At 36.4% G+C, this 26,243-nt stretch overlaps 1 protein-coding gene across 2 annotated transcripts in view; it reads left to right on the top strand.

The window, feature by feature from the left end:
• The first annotated feature begins 2,777 nt into the window (after positions 1-2,777).
• Positions 2,778-26,243, top strand: part of stxbp6 (syntaxin binding protein 6 (amisyn)) — a 96,213-nt gene continuing 72,747 nt past the window's right edge. The window contains exons 1-2 of one of the 2 annotated variants that reach the window (XM_028438778.1): positions 2,778-3,068; positions 20,905-21,120. In XM_028438778.1, coding sequence (XP_028294579.1) covers positions 20,967-21,120 — 154 coding nt within the window. In that variant the 5' untranslated portion in view covers positions 2,778-3,068; positions 20,905-20,966. The remainder of the gene's footprint in view (positions 3,069-20,904; positions 21,121-26,243) is intronic. The other variant, XM_028438779.1, reaches the window with a different exon arrangement.

Raw genomic sequence — 26,243 nt, 5'->3', positions numbered from 1 at the left:
CTTCCAAACAATTGGGAGAGGTTTTGGGGACAAGGAAGTGTGTCGTATACTGCCTTGACAAGGAAGCTGAGCCGTGACTGTGGCATTCACCAGATGTCTGCCCAGGACAGGACTTAGGACCCTGTTGGTTTTGTCTTACCAGCGAGTCCATGCTCCTTGTTTCCTCTGGGATACCGCCTTGATGAGGTGCCGGTCCTGCTCCAATTGTAAGACCTCTTACCACCATGGTCTTCCTCTACTCTCGTTTGGCTTTGGACCAGAACTCAAGTGGCTCCCCAAGTCCAGTCCTGCTTGGTTGTGTTGGACTCTTCCCAGGACTTCCCTGTGTTAAAGTCTGCTGGTGGCTGATATAAGTTTGCCATCTCTGGTGTGTGAAATGCTTAAATACCTGCTGCTTTGTCACTACAAGCACCTTCACAATTCCCTTTGTTGAGAGATCTTTTAGAAATATATTATGCGTGGGTGTAGAGGCCTCTTGCACAATGACGGGACAGGTCGAAAAAACCTTCCCGAAACTGGGTTTTGGTATTCAAAACTGCAGTTGTGCCCTTTGAAATAAGATGGATAAGACATGAGGGTGGCATTACCTTCCTTATGTGTGATTTTAGAAAAGTCTGCCTCTGTTTTGGTTACAAACACATCCAGGTATGTCCTTCCTTATCATTACTCCTCTATTAAAGCTGATATCCGGAGTTTCTGAGAACGCCTCTGTCAATCTACGAGAAGCCACGCCTCTACTTTTCTGCATGCGCATCATGGAACATAACATGGTCGCATCTGGTTGCATTGATATAGGTCTATGGGTCAGGTAAGAGCTAAAATCATATTTACCTGTTTGCTGTTGTGCCTTGTTTCCGTGCACAGTTCCACATTCACTTTGATTGACAGTCTCAAAAACAGGAAGTCGAAGCCTATTGGCTGGGCGATCACGGCGCTCGTTTCCTTTTGTATAGGGGTCTATAGGAGGAAGGCGGGACTTATACACAGTGACCTATTTGAATGACCACCGGTAGTAAACCATAGTAAAAGACTAGTTAGGTATTTTTTTGCATTTCAAAAGAATCATACATAGATTTCTAAGAAACTCCTGATGTCAGCTTTAAACATCTCTTGGTTAGCAGTGGGCGATGATGTGATGCCTTTATTGTAAAAGAAAATCTGATTATTTTGCTTTGGACTTTCATTCATCCTTAAACAAACAACAAAACATGTGGACTGAGGGATGTTTACATATTTTTTTTTTAGTAACTGTTAACTTCTTTCATTGATCGGTCAGTGCTCTATTTCAGTGGTTCCCAACTAGGAGTAGTGGAGTACGTGTACCCTAGGGGTACTTCAGCAGCAGCTTGCAGGGGCAACTTGGAAACATTTTTACATTTATTTTAAGCACGAGTAACTTTATAAGCCTACTTCAGACACTGTACCTGCTCAGCAGACAACTGACCATAAACAGCATCCATGGAATTAACAATAATGTGGCCTCATTGTAAAAGTGTCTCTCTATTCTCTGATATACAATATGAATGCACACTATAGAAAATAATTCAGTTGCTTCTCTAAAGCAGTTTATTTTGTCGACTAAAAATTTTCATCATAGTTTACACTAACTACATTTTTTAAAGTGACAATAATGAGACTATGACTGATTTAGAAAAATACACTAACAAAAACTCTATCAAATTAGCATTTTCAAAAACAAAACAATGATTTTTTCACATGGGACGAAATCCAATCAGAACTAATCTGATCTGATCTTACGCAAAAAATGCCTAAACTCTCATTCTGTATGTATTTTAGACGACTATATCTGGAACTAAAATGTTAACGTCATTTAATTGACTAAAACTAGACTAGAACTGAATTAGTCCTGATGACAAAATTTTGACTAAAACTACATTGTATTTTAGTCAAGACTATGGACCAACTCATACTGTGTCGCATACAGTTTACCCCAAACCAAAGATCAATTTTCTTTAGAGCAAAGTTAATTTTGACAGCAAATTTTGATTTAATTTTAGTCTTATGGAAGAGTGACTCGGCCACAATTAGAAACATAATTAAATTTAAAAAATCTATAAATTAATGAATAGATGGATGTATTAATTAACGAATAAATATATTAAATAATTAATTAATTAATAGATGTAAATAAATGACATATATTTAGGTATATTAGGTATTAAGTGATTTCTTTATTTATTACTTTATTTATGGCTAGGCCAAGGCAATATATCGAGACTCAAGATATATCAAGTTTTCTTCTTTTGACGATATAGAAAATTACATTATCACCTATATCGATGTATATATACATTTTTTTTTTATAGCTTCTTATGTATTAAAATGCTCGTTTTACGTTACTTCTCAGAACATCATGAAAAGCACAATTTGATGGATTTCTGAGTGCCTCTTAACTTAGACCTTCCCCTAAACGAGCCACACGACAGAACTCACTCACATGTGCTGTCCCTTATTGGAGGAAAAAGCCAAAAGTGGCACAATTCTGCAGTTGTTTGTTAATAAATGTGCCTGTGTGGCATTTAAAAAAAAAAAAAAAAATCTGTATCGAATATCGAAAAAAATATATTGAGATATCCGATAATCCGTATTACCCAGCCCTATTTATTTATTTATTTATTTTAATTGTGGCAGAGTTGGTTCTAAAACTAAATCAACATTTGCCGTCAAAATGACCATGTATGTTTGGTTTGGGGTAAACCGTATGCGACACAGTATGCGATTGGTTGGTGCGTCTGGAACCTGCTCCTGGTTTCCCAATCACACACACACACACGCACGCACACACACGCACACAGGCTGGCGCTCAAAGACAGACTGGCTCGACGCAGAAACGGCAGCGGGGCTGAACAACAACAACAACAACTCCTCCACCAGTGAGAACCAGCAAGTGCCTCTGAAAGTGAAGTCGGTGCGTTGTTGAAGGCGAAATGTGACCGATGAGCGCGAAGAATAAGGACGAAGCTGCTGGGAAAAGTGGTTGAAGAGTGACAGCTGGAGAGCCAGGGACCGAGGGACTGCACGTGGAAACGGTTTGCTTGGACACATCGGTGAGAGACACACACACACACATACACACACACACACATACATCACATCGTATCTGCTTCCTGTCTTTTTCGGGTGCATTTGGTTATTCGTATGCGTAAAAAGTTGGTGTTTTACGCGCATCGGGGTTTTCGCGTAATTGGTGCGCAGCGGGCACACGCTGCGTCAACAAAGCGTCCTCGCACTTTATTGCGCTGACACCACCCCATGAACGCATCCATTCAGTGTCGTTAAAACATGGCACACCTCTTATTTCTAATGATTTAAAATCTTTGGGAAGAATACATTTTGCCTGTGAGCACAAAAAGAGACTAGAATGTCACTTAAATTGCTCTACACTGGTTATTTTCTGGTGTCTGCATGCTTTGGTGCTGTGGCCAATAATTGAGTGTTTAATGTGAAGAAAGCAGGGATTTAATCTTCCTGTCAGAAGTTGGATGATAAATGGAGAATAAATCATCTTCCTCTCAAAAAATCTGTCAAACCAAAGTGAATCAGGGTGTTGTTCGTGTAGGCTTGCTCTCATACCCTCAGAGACATGTTTTTTTTAATTTTTTTTTTAATATATCTCTTTTTATTTTGTTTCCCCACTCCAACTCTTCAAAAATGTAATGGTTCCAATTGTAGTCGCACAAATATATCTGTTTATTATATGATTTGCTTTTAATGAACCGTGTAATGGGAAGTGTTTGGTGTCCAAATGGTTCCTGGAGAGCCAGAGGTAACATGATTATAGCAGGAGATGAAAATGTTTGATGCAATATTTGTGGAATCAGTGCAACCTGATTATAGCAGCTATAAACATGCAAAACAAGGCTTTTAAAATGCTCCGTGTGTGTGTGTGTGTGTGTGTGTGAATGGCTAAACTATTGAAAAACGCACATTCAAAATAAGTCAGTGTTTAACCCTGAGAAGCTGCTCAGAACACAAAGCTTTTTGTTTTTTTTATGTAAAAAAAAAGAGAAAAATAACAGAAAAGCCTATTTAACGCACACATCCCTGGGAATCGTTGCATGATTCTGTATTTTCTGATTTTTGACTTGCTGACAAACCTTAACAGACTACCATGTATGAATAAAACAAATGTAGAAGCTTGTTCTGTTTGATGTCGACAAAATCCTTTAGACACACGAGTAAAAAAATAAATTAACTAAATGTTTCCTCAAGGCTTGTGTAGTGACAGCGTTTTAAGTTGAGTTTTTTTTTAAAAAAAAAAGTGAAATCAGTGATAATTTTCAACAAAACATATTATGTAAAATTTGTGACTGATTAGAAAATGTGTTTAAATTGACAGAATGATTCAAAAGGGTCACTTTGTTGCACACAATACTTGATGGAAAACATGTTTACCCAAGATGAGTGACCACACCTCACAGTCCTAATCCTGCTGCTAGGCTCCCTTTAACCAGTAGCTTAACTAACATACTTTTAAATTCAGTATACAGTCCCTCGTTTATCACGGGGGTTACGTTCTAAAAATAACCCGCAATAGCCGAAATCTGCCAAGTAGTCAGCTTTATTTTTTTTTTACAATTATTATACATGTTTTATGGCTGTAGAACCCCTCCCCACACACTTTATACACTTTTTTCAGACGGACGTTGACATTGGGGGCTTTGTCGGGGAGCAAACTTGCAAATATACAGCACTTCAAAGTGCGCAGGATCAAAAAATGTCCCCATTCGCTTCATATGCGTGTTTGAAGCGAATCACCGCCCACCAGCGACACATCCAACACGGTGAGTTTCAGTGCCTGCTGAAGCGAGGAGCTGTGCTCCTCTTTCTCCTCTCATAAACATAAACCACCAGTGAAAAAAGCCGGTGTGATTAGTGGCTAATGCTATCCTAGCTCAGTGCTACAGAGAGAACTTTAACCTGCTACTAGGGATGTAACGATTAATCGTAAGGCAGTTAAAAATCGATTCATAGGTATCACAGTTGATATCGATTTTCTGAAAATTGAATCGCAAAAAATGCATGCAAAATTGCACTGTAAAAAAATCAGCGAAATACCGAGGCCACAAAAGGTGAACCGCGTTATAGTGAGGGACAACTGTATTGTGTCTTTCTCTAAAATGAGTTTAATTGTTCAACTTTTTCTGGATTGACATTAACAACAATATTATGTCCTGCCATCATGGTTTAATTTCCATTTATTAAGGAGTTAATTAGCGATGTAAAGATTCACTCAACTCCCGATACGATTCGATTCACGATACTGGGTTCACGATACGATTCTCTAACGATTTATTTTACAAAATGGGACTGTAGACAATTTTTAAATACTGTATTATTTTCCTTTTATTTTTCATTGTCGAAAGAATTCCTTGATAAACTATTCAAAACAATGCAATTTAACTAAAAATAAATCTTGAATGAAATAAATAAAGGAATAATACAAATGAAAATGAAGCCTATTAATTTAAATTCTGGTTCTATAATAAACAATGCAAAACTGCATAATAGTTCTTTTTCTTTTTAAAAGTGCAACTGAAAATGTATTTTGTGCCTTAACAATTGGACTTTAAAAAAAAAAAAAACCGTCATTGCACTGATTTACGTCATATTTGTTTGGACCAGCAGAGGGCGCTGGTAACAGTGGTCGGTTGGCATGCAGATATCTTGCAGTGAAGAAGAGAAGCTATGCTAGCAGACAGAGCTAATAGAAAAACGTGACTTTTACAGATATTCAAGTAATATTACAGATATGCTTTCGGTGCTAAAGAGGTAATGAATCATTTATTAACATATTTAAGAGTAGAAGGCAGCCAGAAAGAAAGTATTAGCAGACTCCGCCCGCCGCCTACACTAGTGGATTAAAAAAAGTACTGCGATTCAATTTTCAGAAATTTGATTTCAACCGTGATACCTATTAATCGATTTTTAACTGCCTTGCGATTAATCGTTACATCCCTAGAGTTAATGTAAATTACAAGGTGAGCTGGTTTTGATCCAGAACTTCAGCATGTTCCTTTTATCAGATGGAACACTGTTTGTTTTGTGTGCTGTTGTGAGAAGGAGGAAGCCCTTCTCTTTCTGTTTTACTAAAATCTGCTCTTTGAAGAAGTGCTGTATTACACAACTCTCAGTCTGTAGAGAAGCAGTGAACAGGATGTGGTTTGATGGACATTCAGACAGGTTTTTAACATCATCTTAATCCGTTTTCCAAATCCAACACATTGGTATTGACAGTACACAGCACATCTAACTTAAAGTATATTAACCTGTTTATAGCTCATATTATTGCTCCATCATTGTGGTAATGATCGTCACTCCTTGCTCTACGTTTGCTCAGCCCTTACCAAATGCTTTACTGCTGAAAGGTGCTGGGCTATAAAGAATGAACTCATTTGTGGGCCTGGCATGGCGTTCATTGATTCATGGGCAGCCCTATGCATCCCTGGCACTATATAACCTTTAGTAGGAGCTGAGTCACCAAGTAAAACCGAGGGGTTCTTCTACATTTCTGTTCTTTTGAGGGAGAACCAAGTGATCCTGTTCAGCCTGCTGCTTTGATGGAGAGTGATCCTCTTTGTGATTGATGCTTTCTCTCCTATTTCTTATTAGAAATATGACACTGGCACACACACAAACACGCACCTTCTACTCTGGTTTCTAATTGTCTCTAGTCCTCCGGAGTCCATTATAAATTCCAATTAATGAGAAACATTTCAAGTGTATAACAAAGATCTTACAGTTATCGATTTTAATCAAACTGCTCCCACTTGCAAAGAGGCTGATAATAGTCTCAGCATCACTGCAAAGAGACAGCTACAACAAGTCAGTGTGATCCTTGTTTTATCTGATGGGTGCAAACATTTTCACAATCTGTGTTGTGTACCTGTGTGACGCTGTCGGTAAATGAAGTGTTCAAAGCGTGAAGCTACTCATCAAACTACTTGTTCTTGTAGCATTTCTGTGAAGACTTTTACATTTTCAACATTCAAACAAAGAGACAGTTCATTATATGAAATGCTTAAGAATAGGGGTGTGAATTTTACGATATATCGCAATTTTTTGGGTACCGATTTTTTTTTTTTTTTTTTTTTTTTGGGATATTTAAGCAATATTTTTGTGTATTTGTGCAATATTTCAGTGGTGGTTACAATGCTTTCAATGTGTTGCAATGGTTGTTTGATGCACTTGATTTTATGTTAGCAGTGTGTAGTGCCTGCAATATCTATGTATGCACGGCCATTTTTTTATTTTCATATAATCTGTTCAGATCAGTGTTTAAACTGATACAATAGGATACATATTTTTTTCATATTTTTGTGCATTATCAGTAACTCAGGGTGATTTATCCTTAATGTTCTCACTTACAGTTCTTACAGTGCTGTTGTAATGGTTACTTTGAGACTTCTACGCAGTCGTTTCAGTGAAAAGAAACTTGTTGCACTTTATTTTATGATGGCAGTGCGTAACACTGCATTTTCTTTTTTTCAGTGAAAATGTGCAAATACACTAATAATGAATAATAAATAGGATGTTTTGATGAAAATAGTTTTGACTCAATGTGTCCTCTGAATGATTAATATCTTCTGATGAACACATACAGCAACTCTCTACGTTTAATTGTGATATTGACTAGAATACCGCGATAATATCGTATTGTGACCCACGTATCGCGATACATATCGTATTGCAACATCCTTGCCAATACTCACCCCTACTTAAAGATAATTTAACTAAAGATATATGATTGCAAAGCAAGATTGTTCCGTATAGGATTTGCGTTACCTTAGTTGTCATGTTGATCAAAAGCTTCAGGTCTAGAGATATTGTTTGGGTCTTTGTGTTCCACTCCTTTAATTTCTTCTTAATGTAAATGCAGTTGGACCATATCACTGCATGTTGTGGGTGGTGAACAGCATTAAGAGGCTTTGCTGATTTGGCTTGAGTTCCTTCAGAATGAGGGATTTAGGTCCTAGATCTGAAAACTTGGATGCTAGAGTTTATTCAATAAGCTGCCGTTCTGTTGTGGTTGCGTTAGGCTTGATATTAAAAAAAATAACTATTTTTTTTTTTTTTTTTTTTTTTTTTTTTTTTTTTTTTTTTTTCTATTTTTAAAAAAAAAAAAAAAAAAAAAAAAAAAAAAAAAAAAAAAAAAAAAAAATAACTAAAGGACTGATTTGTTTTTTTACCCTATTTTTAAATAATTATCGTAAAACACTATTATAAGTACGCAATCTTTCACCAAATATCTTTCTATTACCGATGAGTGACTAGAAATTGTATTCCCTGAACTTTACATCTCTACATCTGTTCATCCATCATTTTTATTCCCTTTTGCCTGCTTGTCCTGATCTATGTTAGAAGGGGTTGGACTCAGCCAGCTTACTTAAAGGTGTATGTGTGTTTACACCCTGAACAGGACACCAGTCCAACTCTGGGCCACACACAGATGTAGACCAAGTAAAACCTTCCAATTTAAGGAGTAAAACCAGCAAATATTTACTGAACCACTAACAAAAAGCAAGTTTTTTCTGCTGATATTTCCACTAAGACACAAAACAAAATTGGTGATTTGTAACAAATGTAGACAAACCCAATAGCGTGTGATGCAGGTGTACAAATGTTTTGAGCAATATCGCAATGGCATCAGAAAATTGGGTTTGTTTGTGTATCTGGAGTCTAAAACACAAATGGTGATATTTAGGGGTGGGGAAAAAAAATTGATTCACATAATAATCACGATTCTAATCATCCACAATTCTGATTCCATTCATAAACTTCAAAAATGACTTTTTTATTTATATATTTTTTATTACAAGTCACACAATACAAGTAGAAACACAAAACCAAAACAACGTCAACAAGAAACAGACAAAGTACAGGACAAAAGTAGTTATGCAATTTTTGTATAGTCACTGAGAGTTGAGACTTAGTTCTGGAAGAAGGAGGCACCTGGCCTAAGCTTTTATTTAGGCAGTTTTATTTATGCAAGTTATTTCTTGTACAGTAAGTAAGTTTTTTTTATTTGTTTAGCATGTTAGCACCTTTTGTCTTAAGTTTGCCGTTGTGTGATTACATCATTGGAATCAGTTTATTTAAAATGATCTTATACAAACTCTATTGTTTTGATGCCACAATTTGCCTTAACACACTATGCATTGTATCATTTTTTTAATCGGTTGAATCTAGTGATGTAACGATTAATCATAAGGCAGTTAAAAATCGATTCATAGGTATCACGGTTGATATCGATTTTCTGACAATTGAATCGCAGTACTTTTTAACCAGCAGAGGGCTCGATCCGGAAGTGTTGGCGATGGGCGGAATCTGCTAATACTTTCTTTCTGGCTGCCTTCTACTCTTAAATATGTTAATAAATGATTCATTGCCCCTTTAGCACCGAAAGAATATCTGTAATATTACTTGAATATCTGTAAAAGTCACGTTTTTCTATTAGCTCTGTCTGCTAGCATAGCTTCTCTTCTTCACTGCAAGATATCTGCATGCCAACCGCCCTCTGCTGGTTCAAACAAATATGACGTAAATTAGTGCAATGACAATTGTTGAGGCACAAAATACATTTTCAGTTGCACTTTTAAAAAGAAAAAGAACTATTATGCAGTTTTGCATTGTTTATTATAGAACCAGAATTTAAATTAATAGGCTTCATTTTCATTTGTATTATTCCTTTATTTGTTTCATTCAAGATTTATTTTTAGTTAAATTGCATTGTTTTGAATAGTTTATCAAGGAATTCTTTTGACAATGAAAAATAAAAGGAAAATAATACAGTATTTTCTAAATTTGTCTACAGTCCCATTTTGTAAATGAAAAAAATCATGAGAGAATCGTATCGTGAACCCAGTATCGTGAATCGAATCGTATCGGGAGTTGAGTGAATCGTTACATCCCTAGTTGAATCGAATCGTGAAACACCTAAAGATTCACATCCCTAGTAATATTCAATATTTACCGCATTTTCATGATGGTACACCTCACTCAGAATCTTAGAGAACGTGCTAATGGTATGCTTGAAGCTGGTTTGACGGCTTGTTGCGTTGCCAGACGTCTTGTTGAGTCCGCCGTCACTGGGTTGAGGACGAGGTGCTGTCGTGCATGCTTGGATGTTCAGCTATTTGCGATTAAAAAGAACTTCCATCATGTGATATAAGCATGGGGTAAACTGTGATTTTGTAAGCGCTGAGATATCTATAACTAAAGTATTTGGTAATTTACTCAATGATTCATGTTTTCTGTCGTTATTACTTTCTTCTGCGGACTGAATTGGATGCTTCAAAAAGCCGAATTTTACCCCTGGGGCCTTAAGTTGGACGCAAGTGCTTTAAAGCCTTGAGATGTTTATCAAACTCAACATACAAATACATTATAAAAATGTCAAACAGTAGAACGTGTATACATAATAGGGCATGGAGCACAAGTTGCAGGTGACACAGCCGTGTAGAAACGTCATCCATGTGAGAACATCTAAACCTCCAAACCCAGAGATGCCGGATACACTCTAGCACATTTTCAGCGGCTGATATGGACGCTACAAAAACAGCAGGATAGATGTTGTAATCTCTCGATTATTTTACAAGAGGTAACGTTCACCATCTGTTCTTGTCACGCTGTAGGGTACCGTTCACTTCCTTGGAAGACTATTGAATGACATCATCACTGACTAAAGATTTATTCTGTGAAGATGTTTGCACTGTGGGAGGCTTGGCCTTGTGGGTGTATTAGAGAGGTTTTTTTAAGCTGCTGCAGATAAGACAGAATTTTTTTTATTTCAGTCATGGATCTTTGAGATTTGATTGTTAAATCAAGGAAAGCGTTGCATTTGAAAGTTTCCAAAGACTTCTAAAGGGAGTGGGAGGACAAGATATGAACTGTACTGAGAGGAGGATTTGTTTTTTCAGTTAGTTACTTATCTTGTCAGACTAAAGAGGCTCTTATATTTTCTGATAAACTTATAGTGTCACCTTATAAAGTGTACTAATTCTACGGTTTGGACTACATCTCAGTGTGAAGGATCACTGTTGTTGAAAGAAGCTTTACGTCATGTAGCGTTCTGCTGAAAAACGTCTGAAGGTGGAGCAAATATCTTAATGAGCGCTCTCTAATTTAATTGACTAGTATTTTATATGATTTGATAATGTTTTAACAAAGCAATGCATCATAACAAAACATAATTTAGCCTTCTCTCTGGAGAAGTGGTCTATGTCCTTCCTGTTCTTATACTAACGTCTACCACGGGGTTCATATTGAAACCAAAAGAGCAATCATGTTCTTACAAATCCAGAATGAACAATTTTTGGTTTATTTTTTATTGATTTTATTTTTTAGTGTTTATGAGTCTTAGTATTTTAAGTTTATTTTTGTCCCATTTTTTTTGGAACAGCAGGAACTTGAAGGATTTGGCTCTTTTTGTATTGGAATCAACAAGCTTTGGAATAGTTTCTCGAAGCTGGACTGGAAGGTTTGCTAGAACAGGGGTTCTCAACTGGTCTCACCCTGGGACCCACTTTTTTTTTTAATTCAACCAACCAAATTTAGTTTTTCAAAAACAGCTGTTAAAAACACACACAGATAATCTTTTTTTTAAATATAAATCTATATATTTTCTTGTGCAACATGCATTTCACAGCATGTCTGTCAAAAGAAAAGTTTCTTTCAAAATAAAAGACAATTTGAGATAAACAAAGTATGTATTTTTTTTTTTTACCAACTGTCCGTGACCCACGTTTGGGTCCCGACCCACCAGTTGAGAATCGCTGTGCTCGAAGATGTTAACAACGAGCTTCTCAATTTTTTTTGGTCAGATGCCCTTCAACAGAACTGAAGGAACTTCTTGGATGAAATCGCTATTAAAGGGCCCATGTTAAGCTAAATGGACTTTTCTGTGCTTTAAACATCATAAAGTGCTATTTGGGCTTCATACACATGGTCAAATCATTAGTCAGAGGGTGATTCGCACTGAGCTGGAGAAGCCACACCTCCAGGAAGCTCTCTGCCGTGATTGACATGTAAACAGACACGCCCACGAAGGTGAGCATTTCAGCGACCTTCGCACAGTGCTATGTATGTATTTTCTACAGTCTATGTATGTACCGGCAAAAGCCCCGCCCCCACACTCTGTCTCGTGTTTATAAAGCAGCATGAGCTCAGCTACGGAGTGGGTGGGAGGAGGGCGGGCCGCTCTCTGCCCCTACGTCACCGTGCGGGGAGGAGGAAGTCAGTGTCATGTCTATAGACACGCCCACTCATGAATATTCATACGTAGGCCACAGATCAACCTGTTTGTGTAGAGTTGCTCAGAAAGTGACTTTTCAGAAAACAGGCGAGTTTGTGAAAATAAACCTGAAATACTATGTTTTTGGGGTTCTTAGAACAAATGGAGATGAGTGAAAAATAGCATGACATGGCACCTTTAGATTAAAACTTCAAGTTTTCCTCTGATTACTCACAATTCCTCTCAACATTTAAAATCCTGTATTTTTGGTTAATTTACATTTTCTACCAGAGCAAAGGAGGGAATGTGTTTGGAACTGTGTTGTTTTATATTTATTTATGATGTACCATGCTTTACACAATGAGTGCCCTGCGACCCTAAACTGGATCTGTTTAGCTTATACGTACCATATGTTTGCATCTAATATTTCATTATATGTATTACAGCCTTCAGTCAGAGAGTTTTAGGCTATAAATAAACTTGGGTAGATTTTTATTAACCTGTGAATGCCGTTGGTTTGCTTTTAAACTTTTAAATGCGTCTCTGAGAAAGATGGAAGTCTGCTATATAACCACATTAAATCTTAGGGCCACTGTAGTAGCTCCCGTAACTCTTGGAGAGCGGGCCCGTGTTGGCGCTTAAAGCAGGGCTGATTCAGATGGCTCACTCCACCGTGGCCCCTGGAGAGCAGTAAGCACCCACTGAACACATTTCACATTAACACTCCAGACGAGCGAGAGAAGGAGCAGCGCTGCTCCTCTGAGTGCGCGGCGGCACGCAGCCACAGTTAATGAAGTGTTTTTGAAAAGTGAAAGTGGGGGTGATGAGCAGCAGTAGAATATATGTGCATTGTCTTTGCAGCCACAGCAACTCCAAGGCTACGAATGTCTGTGTTGCCCTGGACTCCTAAGCGTTGCATAAACAGCTCAAAGTCAAAGCTAAATTTCACTGTCTAGAAGTGTCGGCCTCCTCCTCTCTTTCCTACTGTGTGTTTCCCTCTTTCTCCTGATCCTTCCTTCCCGTCATGCTTCGGTGGGCCGCCTGAGGGTGTGTGTGTGTGTGTGTGTGTGTGTGTGTGTGTTGATGACAGCTTGAGGGGAGATGTGGGCAGGCCTTTTTCTTTGCTGAAAGATGGTGGGGAAGAGAAATAAACTCTATGTCTCAGAGGAAGTCCACCGTGCTGATTTGGTACCAGAACACAACAGCAGTTAGTTTTTAATTAATTCAGCATGCCTTACAGGGAATTCACAGAATCATGGAAAGCATAAAAATGTGATCGTGGAAAGGGCTGATTGTTTTTAGAGAGGGCAACGTGATTGGAGGGAGTACTGTGTGCTCAATTTGTATCACATTTCACTTGAAGTAGCTGTATCCATACTGCATGGAAACATAAAGGGGTAACACTTTATTTGAAGTTTCATAAATAAGGCTGATTTTACGCTGTTATCTGTCAGAAGCATGAATAAGGCGTCGTAGAGGCTGTCATTAAGTGTTGTTCACTAAATTATGACACCTTTGGAGCTATGTTGGCATTTTTTTGGGTTAGGTTGAAGGATCTAGTGGGGTTAGGTAGGGTTAGGGATAGACTGATATGGATTTTTTTTTAGTGTCGATACTAATTTTTTTTCCCATCAGCCTTAGCCGATGACCGATACAGACTGCTGATTTTCTTGAGCCGATTTTTGGAGACGATACTACTTTTGCTCCATCAATTTACATCATAAAAATTATACAAGGATGTCAACAAATGGTATGAGTCTCAATCTTAAACAAAGGAACATTTATTGATATTAACAAAGGTGAGGTAGAATGACAACATGTAAAAAACTATTTAACAAATATTAAAAACAGGTGATTTAGAACAAGAACAAGTAAAAAACTATTTAACAAATATTAAAAACAGGTGATTTAGAACAAGAACAAGTAAAAAAAAACTATTTAACAAATATTAAAAACAGGTGATTTAGAAAAAGAACAAGTAAAAAAAATATTTAACAAATATTAAAAACAGGTGATTTAGAACAAGAAGAAGTAAAACATTATTTCTGCTCTCTGTATATAATGCAGATCGGCGAACGCTGCAGCCCGCATCGGCCGATACCGATACACGTAAAAAACGCAAAAATCAGCCGTTAATATAGGCTGGCCGATGTATTGCTCTATCAGTAGTAAAGGTTAAGGTTAGGGTAATGATGGCTGAGGGTTGGGGTAACGAACAACACTTAATTACAGCCTTCATGACACTTTATTCATGCTAATGAACTTTTAGTCATTGAAAGTCAGTTGAAAACAGTTTGCTCCTGTTTTCTATGAACTTTAAAGGCCTCAGAGTTAGTTTTTTACACAGTAGGTTGAATAATAAACTACCCTCATGCTTATATTTACAACTTGGCCTCTGTCTGTTGACGTTTTTGGATGCCGTACATCTTTGAGATTTGACAGACAGGAATATTTATTAGCTTTTCTAATTACTTTCCACAAATGTTGGCGTAGGTTTTTTTTTTTTTGTTTACTGTTGAAGACTCGCTTTGCAGGAAGCTTTGAGAGGGAGATTATTAAAGACGGCAGGCTCAATAATGCTGGAAACATCTCAGTGGTGAAGCGTTCTTTCAATGTAAAAATCAATCCAACTTAGATTGATCATGTTACATTGACTTTTATATGTTATACTTGGCTATTGATTAAATTCACTGTAGTCAGTGCAACAACAACAACAAGTAAGTACAGAATAAGAACTGCTTTTTGTTAATTTCCTTTTAATTTCTATGTTAGTTAACCCAATTCCATTTTGTTTCTGTTTTATCGGCTTTCCCTTCTTAGATGAAACTTCGTTAAATCTTTCCCAACATGTGTAATAGGAGTAATTTAGGTTATAATTATTTTTTTATTTTAAAGCTTAATATGCAGGGTAATTTGTGCTAAAATCACGCAGGATTAAGTAGCGAAGATTTTGAGCGGCATGTCTGTCTGTCCGTGGCATTTTAGACATTCAGCTATCTATTTTTATGTGAAAAGATAACGTGGAAATGTGTGTTATTGTCCCAAAACATGAAGGTGAGGGTTTATTGCATTTCATATACTGTAACTCTATAGAGCTCCGTTATTTTGCTGAATTTTGTATTGCAAAATTTTGCACGAGACTTGACATTTATGCATTCAACTACCCATTTACAGGTGGGAATAGCATTTAAATGCATGATATTATCCCAAAACATGTATGTTAAGAGTATAATTGGAGTAATAACAAATTTAAGCAAAAAATAAGAATTCAGGAAGTTAATTCTGTTTTCCGTGATCACGGAATATAGGGGATGCTTGGTTTCTTGGTCAAATCCACTCCTCCTACCCAAGGATTCAGACATTGGGAAACACAGTAGACTTCAGCCTTAGGGTACACAGTGACCAGCTGTGAATGATCACTTTTCTTTAAAACACAGCTGATACTGGAATATTAAGACACTCTTAATGTTAAGTGACAAGAATAAGGCAGATGTACTGCATAGGGCTGGTATAAACGATTATATCTTAAACGATTTATCTAGCGATTATTTTTTCCTTGTCGATTCAATTATCGATTATCTCCCCATAAATTGACTAAAAGTAATTTATACATGTTGATTTACATGTTGATTTCTTAATATTGCAATATATGTTATTGCAATATATATATATATATATTGCTCTTCAATTCAAACGATAGTGTGACGATATCTGGAGACGGCGATATATCGCAATATTTTTTCGCGCACAATTGATTATCGATATGCTCACGCAATTTTTTTTTTTTTTACATTTTTAATTTTTATTTATTTTTTCAAAACCTTTTCTGCTTTTTCACTAAAATGTGCAGGTAGGTCTTCACATAAATTTTGTCACTGTTTGTTGAAGGAACCAATTTATTGTTTACTGGAATATTGCATTATAATGGTGTCACTGGTAAGAAAGACGCTATTATTTGTTTACAGAAAGTACTATTGGAGATACTTATTGGTTTACATTGGTATGTTGACACTTATTTACAGAAATGTTGCACTAAAATAGTGTCACTGTTCAATTTATTGTCTTTCAGATACTGTATATAAAATAAAAATTGTATTTTTTTAGTTTTTTTTTCTTGTTATGTCATAGATTATTGTAGATTGATTTCTGACCGATAATCCCAGTATCGTCATATTGTGAGATAATCGTTTTCGTGAGCTTTGTATTGCGTATCGTGATGTACCCAGAGGTTCCCACCCCTACCGGTCACACCCGGGATAAAGGACGAGGGTTATGGGGAACAGCTACCTTCGACGAACAAGTGCGTGTCTTCAGTGCCTTTCACTTTTGAAACTCGGAGGAGCCACTCGCGTTAGCTATTCTCCGGCGCCGCCATCTTTGTTTTGGTCCCGGCCCTAGTACTGCGTCAGCAAAATCTTTCAGCAAACTCAAGCAAATATTTTTCTTTTTTTAGTAAACTCCTAGGAAGGAAGGAAGTGTCAAGTTTCTAAATGACATTGTAGACACGGAGGTCAAACAAGCAGAATTAATGCAGCAGATGAAAACTGCATCAACTTAATTTCCCTTTAAAATCAGGCAGTAATGGATGCAAATGGAGGCAACACCAAATGCTTTTCTCCTCCATGACCTGTTGACGCTTGAGTAAATTTTGGTCAGTTTAGTTTAAATTACATTGTCTATTACAAAGGTGATTTAATACGACCAACAGTATGTGTAATTATTTTTATTCTAAGGCTATTTCTGTAACTCATTGAGGTTAGGCTGTGTTTTACCTTGTAGATCAGTTGTTAGCCTTTAAGGTCATTTACTTTAAAGTTACAGTTGCTCTCAGGAATTGAAACCATCACAGCTTTGTGTAACAACAGCAGTTGTTTATTGGCATGCATTTTACAACAATGATGTCGTTGCTGAATGTTTTACGGCTCGCTGCTGACGGCTCCCTCGTGATGTAATCTTACTTTAACAATGACCATGAGTCAACAATAACAGCCATTCAGCCACAAAGTTTCAGTGGAATAAGGAGCTTTGTTTATGTTTTTTGTACGTGTAACATTGTATTCCTGTAGAATATTGAAGCGTTTTTTTTTTGTTTTTTTTTAACATTTTGCAATGTGTGTCTTTATCTTAGGTCAAATCGTGCTCTAACTTATAAAAGTGCTGTGCTTGGCTGAGATTGACTGGTTGGACTGGGAACTGTGGTGTCTGTGTTTGGCTAGTGCTTTATTATCACTGAACACCACAGAAGTCTCTACTACTCTGGTAAAAGTATAGATACTTGAATAAAAAATGACTGGTAAAAGTATTGAAGTTGCTCCCTTACTTGAGTAAAAGTTAAAAAGTACATGCTATTAAATGTACAAAATTAAATAGTAAAACAAATGTCCTTTCAAAAATATGATGGTTTTTAAACCAGCGAATTCCATATCTTTTATTTTTTTTTTAAGAACTTGTAGAATACTGGTGGATGGAAACAAGTTAAATCTGTTACATTTGAACGTGAATGTGTAGATAAAATGTGTCAAAAATAAGTATTAAATAAATGCAAATACTCAGTAAAACCCAAAGAAGCTTGAAGTTTAACATTTCAAATCTATTACATTTGAACACCTGGAGAATTTAGCACTTAAAGATAAAATGTGTAAATAAATTGTGTGAAGAAAAAAACAATGCATATGCTCAACTTAACCCAGAGCAGCTTTGAGTTTAACATTTATAAAAACTTGAAAATGTTACGATAAAACTAAGGGACCTGCCTAACAGAAAAAAACTCAAACTGTAATAATTTAGCACTAGCACTAGCTTCTTCTTCAGGTTTGCGGTTGTTGGTTTGCGTATTTTTACGCTGTGATGTCATCTTTGAAGGCCTTAAGTTAACCTAGGGCTGGGCAATCGATTAATCGAATTTGTAGATAACAACAGTTTTTATTTTGCAAATTTGAGTTAAAAAAAATAAAAATGTTTGTTGTTTACATGTGTTTACCCTTTGAGTAGGCTATATGTGTGCCACAGGCATGTTACATTTTTTATTCGCACTATGCTGAGATGCTAAGGGAAGAGTTTATTATTTTTTTAATCTGACGTCTGCAGTCATTTTTAAGTGCTTTGAAAAAAAAAAAAAAATCGAAAATTGAATTTTTCTTTAAAAAATCGGAGATTTTTTTTAGGCAAAATCGCCCAGCCCTAAGTTAACCCTTGTGCACTCCTTTAGATTTACATACAGTTGGACACCTCGTGTACACAAATGGTCCATCTCATAAAAAGTGCAATAAAAATCTACTCCATGAATATTTTTTTTTTACTTCCACTGCATCAGATCTTCTCAACTTCAAAATAACAAGCTCATTTTTAAAATGTAAGGAGTACAAAGTACAGATATTTCTTTAAAAAGGTAAGGAGTAAAAGTAAAAATTCACCCAAGAAATAAATACAGTAACAAAGTATTTGTACTTTGTACTTTGTTACTTGTCACCTCTGCTGGTTGGACTGGAAACTGTGGTGTCTGTGTGTGACTCGTGCATTATTATCACTGAACACTCTGTCATTGCCTCTTTACAGTTAACTCAGCTGTAGTTTCACCTGTGAAACAAACATGACTTTTATGATCTTTACTCACGCAGTAAATGACCGTGTTTCCAAGGAGAACATTACCAAAACATTAAAAGCAATAAAATGTGTTCACTGGCTGCAAAACAAGGCAATGCAATTTAAAACTGTGTTTGAGACCCTTTTTTTCTTTACTTGCTGAGCGGCAAAGTGCTGTGTGTTTTTACTGGAGAACAAGTGCTGGCAATTGGCCTGAGGATGAAGTTGTCAACGGGAAATTGATTCCACTGGTTTTTTTTTTTTTCCCTTCTGCTTTAAACCAAAGGCTGCAATACAAGATGAAGTAATTTTCTCTTAAAGCAGCGGTACCCGCTCACAAAACCACAGCCCATTAACAGACTATAGGATCATTTTATTTTGAAACACAACTTGGATATTTTAAGATAATTTCATTTTGAAAGTAAAAACACTTTCACTAAATTACACGAATTTAGCTTTAAAATGAGTGGCACCAATTATATATGATCAGTCCACTAGGGGTGGGAACCTCTGGGTACCTCACGATACGATACGATACACGATACAACGCTCACGATAACGATCATCTCACGATCTGACGGTACTGCGATTATCAATATATTGGTCAGAAATCAATCTATGATAATCTGACATAATAAGAAAAAAAAAGATTAAGTGAAAAAATACAATTTTTATTTTATATCTGAAAGACAATAAATTGAAAGTGTCCTATGAACAGTGACACTATTTTAGTGCAACATTTCTGTAAATAAGTGTCAACATACCAATGTAAACCAATAAGTATCTCCAATAGTGCTTTCTGTAAACAAATAATAGGATCTTTCTTACCAGTGACACCATTATAGTGCAATATTACAGTAAACAATGTATTGGTTCCTTCAACAAACAGTGACAACATTTATGTGAAGACCTACCTGCACATTTTAGTGAAAAATCAGAAAACGATTTAAAAAAAAAAAAAAAAAAAAGATTCATAGTGGCAGCATATCGATAATCGATCGTGCTGAAAATATCGCGATATATCGCCTTATCGAGATATGGTCACACTCATACAGCCCACTGATGATATTAGCCATAAAATGTGATATTGGTTGACATCGGTAGTAGTTATATGATTGCTATATATTGTTATATGATTGCTTGAAACAACATATTAAAAAATAATACAATAGTTTTTTTCATTACTAAAGTTGAATAAGTGTTCTTATTTTGCACTGATGTTGAACTTGTGGAATACATCCATTGGAACTAAATATGGAATGTATGTATCATTTATTAACTTTATTGTAGAAGCAAAAGTTAAACTTTAAAATGTAATTTGACAGTTTGATAAACATACCACTTGGTTTTGATGTTTGTACTTGAATTACAGTTAGTTACAATATAGGGATGTAATGATTCACTCAACTCCCGATACGATTCGATTCACAATACTGGGTTCACGATACGATTCTCTCACAATTTATTTTACAAAATAGGACTGTAGACAAATGACGACTGAAAAATATTCTTTTTCAGTTTGTCTTGGGGAAGCCAAAATGCTTCCACACGTCTGATTTAAAACACGGTGGTCCGTCCTGATTTCTAAATAGATTGTGCCCTTTGCTGTAAAAAAAAAAAAAAAAGTGTGAATCGTGACACCTTTGAATCCATTTTTAACTGCCTCACAATTATTCTTTACATCCCTAGTTAGTTACCATTTACTTGTTCCTGCAAGTTTAAAAAAATTGAATAAATTGTATTTCATTAAATTTTGTACTTGTAAAGGTGAAATTTATCATTATTGATATTGCGATGTATCATATTGGGATATATCGGGATTTATTGTATCGTGACATGCAGGTTGTGTATCGTATCGTCAGATTCATGGCAATGCCCACCCCTAGTAATGACCTATATTAGGAGTTTCAAAGTAAAAGAGCAAGAGAAATGTAAAAATTTAGCTCATATTTTAAGATGCATTTTACATTTGTCTTAATTTATGTGTGATATTGAAATGTTTGAAACCCCATTTTGTTAATCTTCATCTTCCTCCTGGTGTTTCTCTTCATCCTGCTCTACTCCATCAGGGCCTGTGCTCCACACGTCCTCTCCCTCCCGCCTGCTGTGTTTCCTCCTGCCTATTTGAACGATGAGCGCCAAGTCGGCCATCAACAAGGAGGTCTTCATTCCCCATGATGAGAAGATGCTCGTTGCTGTGCAGGTGAAGCGACGCACAAAGAAAAGGATCCCGTTCCTCGCCACTGGTGGTCCAGGAGATTACATGACCTTCATCTGTGTCTCAGGTCAGAACGGAGGAAAACTCTCCTAATCGTGTGTTGCTGTGCATCTGCCTTGTAGTGTGTGTCTCTTTTTTTGTGTCTTTTTTTTCTTCTTTCAACCCTTTGAAGATGTCGACACCAATTCTTCCCTTAATCTTCTCGCTGATGAGCATGTTTACGTTTCCGCTGCCAATTGAAAGCCGTGCTAACTTAATTTAGCGCTCCTCTCCGGGTCAATCGCTTTTAAACGGGATTGGATTTTAGCTGAAATTGAATAATTGTTTCACCAGAAACAGTTTTTTTTCTCTCGTTTGATTAGATTTTTTTTTTTTTTAAACTTGAAAATCAGCTTAAATATAACTTGTTTAATTAAATTGCTATAGAATTTTCCTTCCTTCATAGAAAGCCTATTATTCTCTGTGTCGGATGACCCGCTTTTGAAGCCCAATTACATTTTCTTAACTTTGCAAATTAAATGCATATTACACTCATGCCATTAAGGTTTTTACATCAGTCACATAATGTTAAATAATGTTAAAACTAGTGAGTATGGCTTTGTCTGGTTTTAATCAAGTTTCCTAGAATAAACGTTGTATGTAGACATTAGTCAGACGTGAAAGTCAGACCACTGATGAACTGAAAAATTGGAGAATGCGCATGTGTTTCCTAAAGGTTTTTTGATGAGTCACGTTTGAAATGTAGGAATTCATATATTGTTCATGATGTCCTCACTTTTGGCTTCACAGTCGGAGAACGTCATTATCCAATCCAATCCAGTTTATTTATAGAGCACATTTAGCAACAAATGCAAAGTGCTGTACAATAAACACATAAAACCCAGATGTACAACAATGTAAAATACCAGCGTTAAAAAGAAACTTTCCAATAACAACAAGAAATGACTCACATGGTGTTAAAAAGAGATTTAAAAACGGGAACAGAAGAGGCCACTTTTATATTTAAAGGTACCTTATTTGTCTGAATGGAAATAATCTGACAGAAATTGGAATTATTGCAACAAAAAAGTACAAAAACAGATAATCTAATTCATTTGGTACATCATACAGTATCTTTGAACCTCAGCAAGACTATTACATTTTTCCTTGATTTAATGTCAAACTTTGCATTTTTTTGTCAGATTTATTTCTCACAACAGCAACTATTCCTATTTTTACACAATAATAATAATAGATATATCATTATAGGCCAGGGTTATGGCTCTAACTGCAGGGATTCTGTGATTCAGGCAGTGATCATCTATGTGTGGGCCGGGGGCCCTGCTGATGTGACCTTTCTCTTTCCCTCTCTTTCATTCTGACATTTCTATTTGCTGACATTGTAAAAAAGCTCGAATATCAGCTGTTGCAGGTAAACATTTTTGCATCGATCAGTCGGTGAAATAGTTTTCCTTCGACAGAAGTGTTATTATTAGGGATAACTTAACTAAAGCCAAGACTTTGAAGACAATGGTTTACATTTACTTCAACTGGTGGATCTGAATTCAATAATTATAGTCATGTATTATCACATTGTCTTTGTGTGGTTGTACATGCTTTGTTTGCTAGTGTGTGTTTGTGCATGTGCTTCACATTAGGAATAGTCCGTGGTCTTTCACCACAGGTGAATCCATGTGCTGGCTTTTACTAGTAGAGTTTCATTAGCATTCAGTTCATCTGCCTGAATATTTCGACACCCTTTGATGCACAGACAATGCACGTGGGCATCAAGGCCGTTTGCTTCACTTTGCAAAAACTACCTTTCATTCCCCGCCTCGTCACAGGGCTGCCTCCAGTTTCTCACCAAACGCTCTTTCAATAGATTGGCAGTGCACGTGCATAGGTGTGCATGTGCGCGTGCAACATGGATTTGTACGTAATCAATAGGGCAATTTCCATATTCAGTTATTTAGTCTGATATACAGTATGCAGGCGCTTGCATCGTTATATGCGTATTATTTAAGTATTTTAGCAATTTTGAATCACAAGTTGTTCAGTATTGTTCAGTACAAATTGCAATTTATAAGAAAAATTATGCAAATTCATATAATATTAATGTAAAATACTATACGTGAACGTTATTGCTTTATGCTTAAGGATGTTAGCGCACAGTGAGTTAGCGCACAATATTGATTTAATTTTTCCCACCCTCAATTAAATCACTATGTTTCTGGTTTGGCCCACCTGAGATCAAACTGGGATGTACAAGGCCGTTGAATTGAAGTGAGCACTGCCTCCACCAGTGGTTGGAAGCAAAAAGGTTTTTTGAGAAGATTTTTTGGAACTGTTTATTATTTCCATCTATTTGAATCTCATTTTTCAGTATAGGCAAGAACAGGCAAATGTATATGTATAGTGCATTTCATACACAAGGCAATTCAGTGTGCTTTACATGATTAAAAAGTGCAACAGAAAACATTTAATAGATTAAAAATCAATAAGAACATTAAAATCGGTATTAAAAACATTTAAAATCAGCAGTAAAAACATTAAATCAACAATAAAATGATTCAAAATCTCCCTTTTATGCACTAGAGAGAAAAAAGTGCCTTTAACTTTGATTTAAAAATGTTCTCATTGGATGCTGACTTTAGCTCTGCTGGCAGTTTGTTCCACTTCTTTGCAGCATAACAACTAAAAGCAGCGTTTGCTGTGAACTCTGGGCTCCACTATCTGACCCTTAGAAAAAGACAACTTTAATACTCTGTACTTACTGTATATACGCAACAATTACAGATTGTTTCCTATCCTTGGATCACATGTTGCTCACTTTTCTAACAGGAAAAAATAAATATGCAATGTATTAGAATGTATAAATATTCTCAAAGTGTGAGTAGGGGTTGCATTAGTGCACAGACCAGGCCTTCCAGTCTGACTCATTTTGGTCAAATGGCAGAAACTACCGATGTAAGCAGTTTTATCTGCACTCACTGTGTGTGTGTGTGTGTCTGTTTGAGGTTGTTGTTTGCTCCATGTCAACACACCACCAACTCCTCCTGAAGCTTTAGTCCCATGTGGTTGCACAGCGGAGAAGGCCAGCATTGTTGCACACAGGATTTAATTTAGTGGAGTGGAATTTCTTCCAGCCAACAAAGCATTACAGTGGGTTGTATGTGTGTGTGTGTATGTGTGTGTGTGTGTGCACAACTGTGTGTGTGTGTGCGCACACTGAATGGTCCAGGGACGAGTGTGAAAGCAGCCAACGCATGCCTCCCAGCACGTCTAAAATACAAGACCACTTGTGTGTGACTTGTGTGTTCAGCATGTGAGAGCGTCTGTGTGTGTGTGTGTGTGTGTGTGGGGGTGGGGGGGGGGACTACGTGCTACTGACATTACAGTAGCACATAGTCGAGGCCCCAGGGCCGCGCAGTGACAGTTATGTAATTTGTGCACATGTCACAGTTAAGAAGCTGGTATCTACAGTAACGACCACAGGCTCTTTGTGCTGAAGACGAGCTGAGTGCCAGGATGATACAGCAGGCCATCCCTGCTGCTCCACTGTATAGAGCATATATAGGCTGATTTTTGAAAACCATTTGTTGGTTTTCAGAAGATGATACGTACTGTTTTTTATTATTATTTTTTTTTGTAGAAGAACCTCCTATTAATCTAAGGTTAGATTAACCTCCTAATCCAGTGTTTGTCAATCTTGGAAACGGGACATAGGGCTGCACGATTATGGCCATATGATTATATTGATCAATATTGTAATCATGATTATAATCACAATTATCATCATATTTGATAAAAAAAAAACACTTTATATTACCGTATTTTTTGGACTATAAGGCGCACTTAAAATTCTTCAATTTTCTCAAAAATCGACAGTGCGCCTTATAATCAGGTGCGCCTTATGTATGAAATTAATATGTCAAAATGTTTTAGTACAACTTTGGTAAACTATGAAGCTGCACTGCTTGATGGATTTTTGGCACTTTAGGGCTACCGTAGTCAGGCGCCTCGTGGAGTGATATGTACCTGTACTGTGCTTCAACATACTGAACTGAAAAAGTGAGTGTATTGTTCTATATTTTATGTGTTAAACCTGAACAATGTTGAGAGTTATTGTTAATGAGTTGAATAAAGTTTGACTTATCAGACTATTTTGTTTCGCTTAATGCGTCTTAATAATAATAATAATAATAACAACAAACCGATGCGCCTTATAGTCCGGTGCACCTTATGTATGAAATTAGACCCAGTCAGACCCATTCATTGATAGTGCGCCTTATAATCCGGTGCGCCTCATATTCCGAAAAATACGGTACACTACTTTTAAACCAACTATGTGTACAGTTAACAGTGCAAAATGAGGCTTTAATTAAGAATTATAATAAAAAATACTCCCCAAATTTAACCCAAGAATGTACCAAAGGCTAACTGAATGAATACAATATTTCAGAGTGCAGAGCCCGTATTATAAATGTAAATATTGCTGACAATCAGGTTTATTTAATCATGGCAACCAAAATCGAGATCACGATTAAAATTCTATTAATTGTGCACCCCTATCGGGATCCCATATGGGGTGGTCTGAAATGTCTAGTAATTGGTAAAAAAAAAAACAAAAAAAAAACACGTTTAATAAAAATTCATAAAAATTATATATTTTTTTTTTTTTTAATATACACATCACAATAAATATGAAATAACTGTATCCTATACTTAAACTTTCTCAAAGAAAAAAAAAGAAAGAAAAATAAATCTATAGTTCAAATAAAAACACAGTATAAAATATCTGTCACTTTGTGCACTAATCCTTGCTACTCTCTCTTTGTTACACACTTTAATAAACATGATCAAAAACTAATTCCAGAAGAAAAAAATGTCCCTGTGGTCAGTTATAATATCAGAATTGGACCTGAAAAAGGTTGGGAACCTCTGTCCTAATCTTTAATTGTCATGTATTTTATCCAGTGCAGTCAAAATATTCAATCTCAGTAATTGTTGTCATTAAAGTGCTGCACTTTTTCTTTTTTTTTTTATCCAGTGGTAAAACAAACCGAGTCAGCTGCTAGTGTGAGTGCTCAATATGTTTCAGATTTACATGTTGCTTCAGGGCAAAAATAGCTGGTTATACACACACTGGAATTATGGGTAGAATCTTTGCAAAGCAGAATGGTGTTAACGTTCCATCCCTTGCAGCAATGC

Source organism: Gouania willdenowi, chromosome 22, assembly GCF_900634775.1.
Source record: "Gouania willdenowi chromosome 22, fGouWil2.1, whole genome shotgun sequence".
Lineage (NCBI taxonomy): Eukaryota > Metazoa > Chordata > Actinopteri > Blenniiformes > Gobiesocidae > Gouania > Gouania willdenowi.
This window is presented reverse-complemented; position numbering and strand designations above follow the sequence as displayed.